This window comes from Pinus tabuliformis, chromosome 9 (genome assembly GCF_031772625.1).
Source record: "Pinus tabuliformis cultivar Carrire ecotype Pingquan chromosome 9, CPIR1, whole genome shotgun sequence".
In the NCBI taxonomy this organism is placed as follows: Eukaryota; Viridiplantae; Streptophyta; class Pinopsida; order Pinales; family Pinaceae; genus Pinus; species Pinus tabuliformis.
The window spans coordinates 1852997484-1853003752 of record NC_142307.1 but is presented as its reverse complement, the minus strand read 5'-3'; the positions used below and the strand labels follow the sequence as shown (position 1 = coordinate 1853003752).

Below are 6269 nucleotides of genomic sequence, written 5' to 3'. Positions count from 1 at the left end.
TTATTCTCACAGATAGACATGTCAACTCGGTGGCCTTGATATCACATGGACCTCATTATGATGGTGTTCTCCAATTCTCCCGAAACACTTTTTCTCAGTTTTTGGCCATTATGGGCAATTAATTGGGAAATAAAACTAAATCGGTGAAGTTCTCTCCCTGCAATATCTTAGAAATAGAGGACCAATGTTATGGAATTCATCTATGAAAGATCTTATATTAGATTGTTATTTTTTTCCTTGATACAGATACTGGATCGTAATGAGAAAATCTGTAAATGTATATTAAGTAAATTCCTACAATTACAATTATATAGTACCTAATAGTAATGCGGAGCTGCATCATGATTATGTTTACACACAGTAATGATTCTCGCTTCCGTTTTATTGGACTGGATTCTTATTTGGTATTGACTTTATCACAATTTGTGCTTTGCATGAATTGCTCAGAGTTTTACTGCTAGAAAAGACTCCGAGCAACCTGTGAGAATATGTCTTGCGCCAGGTTATGGAACGTTTTCTCCGTTGGATGAAAAGAGTCCCAAAATACGTATTTGGATGGATCGTGGCAGACCGGAGTCATGGGGTTGCACAGTATACCTGTCTCCAGCAAACCCGTTCCGCAGCAACCTTTCCTCACTTCTTCAAAGCCTTCCACGCAATAATTTATAAGATATTAGCAATCTCTGCATTTCGGCACATAATAGCTGTGAAAGTTATTATTAAACCATTGAGGAATCAATAGGAAAGAGAATATTACCATATTTACTGGGATTTTTTATAATGTCCAGCAGCTTATCATATATGTTAATATATACAAGCTTAAGTCCAGGAACTGATGGGTGCAATGCCTCTAGTAATGATACAACCTTCTGATTAAACGAGATGGCAACGTCATTAAACTCGACAACGCATGCGTTAGCCGTCAAGTTGTAGAGAGTGATTTGTGAAGGACAACAGCCGAAAGGAGGCAGACCGATGAGGGCAAATAAGGTGGCATCTTCCTGGTAAATGCTCTGTCACAAAGATCGTGATTTCCAATTACAATTTCATTAGAATAATTGATAACAAAGTTAAAAGTCATTACAGCAAAGTTTTTTTATTATAGATAATAAAGATCGTCATTTCCAATTAGAATAATGGAAAACAAAATTAAAATTCATTACAACAGAGTTTTATTATCTTATATATGAAAGATAACAATCACTCTTGGGCAGCCATCATTTTTTTCCATCACTAATAAAGTTTTTTTTACAATTTTTTTAATAATCATCCTTTTCCATCACCCAACAAAATTCTTTTATCATATCTCATATAAAAATTAGCTAAATTTTATGTTATCTAATAAAAAAAATTTAAGAAAATAACAATCATTTCTTCCCACCGAATTAAACCCAATCATTCCTTTCAAAAACCATATAAAATCTTTTTTATAATCCTCAAATATTATTATAATCCGAACAAATTCGCCAACTCCTTATCAATTTTTGGCCTAACAATTTAACCAATTAATTATCAATTTGTCGAAAGGAATTCAACCAATTCCTTATAATGTTTCATATACTAAAATATTGATAAATCAGGAAGCATGAAACGTCACTCTCAACGCAGAGACCATATGATTACCCGTATAAATTCCGAGAGAGAGCGGAGAAGAAGATCTTGGAACTCGGTAACAGTATACTGTGCACGAGTAAGGGGATTGAGAAAATAATTATTGACAAAATCATTGGTACCCGCGCTTATCGTAAACAAGGCTCCCGATATTATCTTGCTGGCATTCTCCGTACCTACCGTATTCACAATTTCCTTTCGATAAAGCTTGAAATTCTCCAGCTGCTGCCCCACAGTTAGAACATTCTGCATGAAGTAAAGCAGAAATTATATCTGGGCTATGAAATACCTTTCTCTATATCTAAATCCCTATATCGTTAATACCATCACGTGTAAAACGTATACTAACAGTAGCGAGTGAGGTAGAATCATCATATCCAGAAGAAGAAGAAGCAAAGCTGGCGCCATTAAGAATCCGCGGTCCTCGGAATTCAGGATCCAAATATGCGGGTACTATATCAGGAAGACCTAATAATCCAGCTGCATACAATTGGAAAAACTAAACATGACATTATTTCCCAGGGATGATAGCAATATTATAATTGGAAAACAGTAGTAGAATTGTGTTTATTTTCCTGAAAGCTGCACTGGATCAATAAGAAGTACTTTGAAAAGACTCCAACTAACAGTTCTGAGATCGATCTCTGCAAACCTACCCTTGATATATTTTCATTCTACATTAATATGGAAAGCAAAAAGAAAGATGCAGTAGCAAGTACATAATATATCTGTTACTAATTTTCCATTTGTAAATCGACCAGTGGGCTTTCTGCCGAGGAAATCTCTGCCATATGGAGGGAAGTTGGCCTTCGCAATGGTTGCAAGTCCATTGTTATTACCAGAATCTACAATGGAATCTCCAAATGCGTAGAGGGCTGTCGCCATAGGCTTTGAGAACGTTAACTTTGGCTCACAGAATGCTAGAAAAATATTGAGATATGTTAGAATACAAAATTTCAGATGCCCCTCCATGGCTAATACCTTGCCTGGACTTCTCAGAGATGGTTGTAGAATTACAGTGGCACGACCACTTTCAATAATAGCTGGCTGATATGAATTTTTTACACCATGCTACTTCATACATCAATGTTGGCCAGGCTGGCTTAATTAAGGCGATGTGGAACTGACCATTCTCTGTCATAAACTATCCTGAGGTGGCCACGAATTATTCCATCCTCCTTTCTTGTATTAAATTACCGTCTCTATCGATATTGAGTGAAAAGGTCACAGTTGTACATTTTGTCGTGGAAAATAAGATAATAAGGTGAAAAGGTCACATTTGTACAATTTTTCGTGGACAATAAGATGGGCAACCATGGGTAGTAAGTGATGAAGCAGAGTGGGCTGTGTTTATAAAGATGAACATTTATCTTTTTGTAGTATTCCTCAGTGATTACCTAGGTTTACATGTAGTATCGTACAACTTCATTTGTGTTTTGCAAGTTCGGTGTTATGTCCCATGTACAAGAATTTAATCACTATTATTAAATTTTGTGTGAACTTAAAATATAATAAAATGAGATTATTATTTCACTTATTTTTATAATTTTTTATTTAATTTAAAAATATATTTTTATCAACATAATTAAATATAAATTTATATTAACATTTTTTTTGAAAAAAAATATTATGATATATATATATATATATATATAATCGATTCTCTATTTTAAAATAAATATAAAAAATGTAAATATATATATAATATTCAACATTCACAACTCTTAAATTAAATATAACAAATTTGACATATATTAACTTCTTAATCAAGCTTTCCAAATTGTTTGAAATGTTTAAATGAGTAGACTAATCATGTAATAAAATGTTATATTCATTCACATTATTAAATAAATATATATATATTTAAATTTTTAATTAATTTTTATGTAATAATTATAAATTATAATATATATAGTTTTAGTTTGAAAATATATATATATATGTAGTTTTATTATATTTTAATTATTAATTTACAATAAAATATAATTTTTAGTTAATCATATTAATAATATATTAATATAGATATAAGTATTTTCGATTAATCATATTGTTAGGATTAAGTCTTATTTGTTAGGGTTTGAATTAAAAATGATATAAATTATTACTAAATAATTACTTTATATGAATTGATAATATTGAAATTCAATATTTTATATCTAATTATTCCTTAACAACTATTTTTAACTAAATATCGAATATTTTAATAAAATAACTCCTTAATACCTATTAACTAATTCCCCAATGACTAATTCTGAGCGATGATGCATCCTTACTATTTATTCCTTCTGATCAATGGATTCTCACATTGTGGTGAGGATAACTAAATCCTAACAATATAATTAATCCAAAAAACTTATTTCCACATTATCAACTACAACACTAATAGATCTAATAATATATTAATAATATAAATTAATATATTATTATAAAAAAAAAAAATCATTTGAAAAACTATAACTTGTAAAAAAAAAAAAATTACTTTTCCATATTACATTATTTATTTAAAAGAAAATCAATCTACGAAAAAGCAAGTAGGATATAACATTTCATCCACACAAACATCGCTTGTCTATCATAATAAAAATGCATGTAAAAAAAAGTAGCGAAATTTTTTAGCGGGCAGCTTATTGTTGACCTTAATATGGATGTGTTATTGGCGATCTCACGTAGTACATCGGTAAACAGATGGTAGTTTCCGATATAATTTTCCTATATAAATATTTCATAAATGATGGACGTAAGTTTGAACGTGGCATTGCTCTAACTAAACTTTTCATCGTTTGCTCTCGTGACTGTCAACTAAATAAACTTATGCTTCAACGGCGAGTTAAGTTTGAAAATGACTTACTCTAACTTCAACGTAACAGTTTTCTGTAACTCGCTCCTCCGTTCGAATCACGCAATGGCATAACGTGGAGGGCTAGGGCTACATGCACGCATGTTATGTGTTGTGTGGGCAATGTAGTTTAAAGGATCTATCCGGTTACTTGGTTGTTGTATTTGGTATAGTTGTATATATTAAATGGTTAGTGAATATTAATAATTATTTTGTGTAGTTGTATATATTAGCATAATCATATTTACTAATGTGGTTGATATATTTAGATAGATATATATGAGGTATATTTACAATAATATTAGTAAATGTAGTTGATATAGGCTCATAAGCTTATATCTACCACATCAATAATTATTTGGTGTATAATATAAAAGTTGCTATTAAAAATTAAATATTTGTAATTGTTAATAATGATATAAAGAACAATATGGTTATTATATTAATATTATGATGATGATGATGATGGTTAATGTCTGCTCAGACCATACATTGGTCTATCGGACCTAAAGAAACAAATTATTTATTTTGATTTAAGATTTTATTCCTATGCTCAAAAAGCTTGGAGAGAAGCCTTCCGACCTCACTATAATTTTGACATTGTAAAAGGCTAGGAAAGTGAGTATTGTAACAAATATTGTGAAATTGAGATCTAATGTGGTTGTACGCGGGGCACTCTAAGAGGAAGTAGTTTTCATCCTCGATGTTCCTATTCTCACATATATCGCAGATCCTTTCCATCCATGGCGTTTTAGGAACTGCCCAACGACCTGTTTCACTATGGAGCTCATGAGAATTCGTTCTATTCTTTGCTATATTAATTTTCTTCTTTAAGCTAGTTAAAATAGAGAGATACTTTTGATCTTCTATGGTGGGGTTGATGACCTTCTTACAGTAACTTAATTTTCTTTTAGCCGCTAAATCTTTCTCACACCATATTTTTTCTTTGAACTTAGAAGTAACAATATCTTTAACTAGGCCCTTGTGTCTTTATGCCACCCCCGATTGAGCCTTAGGTGGTTTTGGCTAGAATTTAAAGCTAGCTTAGGAAGTCTATGATCGTCTATGTTATTGAGTTTGTGCTTGTACAACATAAACCTAATCATAGCTAGGCTCTCAATAGGGGAAAGACCTGCTTCTATAAGGAGAATAGGATAGGGTGTATTACTTTTAATTTTCAGGTTATAAGTTATAAAACGCTTCTGGATTTGCTCAATCTTTCTCCATGATTCTCTAGAGATGCTGCAACCCCAAACCTCACAGCCATATAAGATAACAGGAGTGACTAAAGTTTCAAAGAGGAACTTCTTTTTATCCCACATTACGAGGTTTGTTGTTTTACAATTATTTTCAAGACCAAAATAAGATTTCCACCCCCCATTAATCCTTTTCTCAATGCTATGGTTCCAGTTGAGCTTGTGATGAATATCAATTCCTAGGTACTTGTAAGAATACACTTCCTCCAAGTTATTATTGTCATACATAAAATTAGCATAAGTTCCCTTCTTGGATTTGATAATCATAACTTTTGTTTTTTCAGTGTTAACAGTCATACCCATGGTAGAGCAAAAATCCTTAAGAAGCCTCAGTTGCTTATCAAGATCAGATTGGCACCTTGCCAAAAGAACAATATCATCAGCATAGAGAAGAAGGATGACGACTATCCTAGCTAAGATCGTGCCATCGCATCCTTCTTCCTCGAAATAGGCTTCAAGCTTATCGATGTAAATGCCAAATAGGGTAGGGGAGACGGGGCAACCTTGTTTAACTCTAATGTTACACTTAATATCTTTCGACCACCCCTCATTACTCTTTAGCTTGG

General features: G+C 32.0%; 1 protein-coding gene across 1 annotated transcript; it reads right to left on the bottom strand.

Annotated features, from left to right (window-relative positions):
- Positions 1-457: 457 nt before the first annotated feature.
- Positions 458-2583, bottom strand: LOC149156253 (GDSL esterase/lipase At5g03820-like). Its single transcript, XM_089445678.1, has 5 exons — positions 2331-2583; positions 1961-2091; positions 1624-1857; positions 758-1013; positions 458-648 (listed from the first exon to the last, which is right to left on the bottom strand). Exons 1-5 carry the CDS (start codon positions 2581-2583, stop codon positions 458-460), a joined length of 1065 nt encoding a protein of 354 aa, XP_089301804.1.
- Between the last annotated feature and the right edge of the window lie 3686 nt (positions 2584-6269).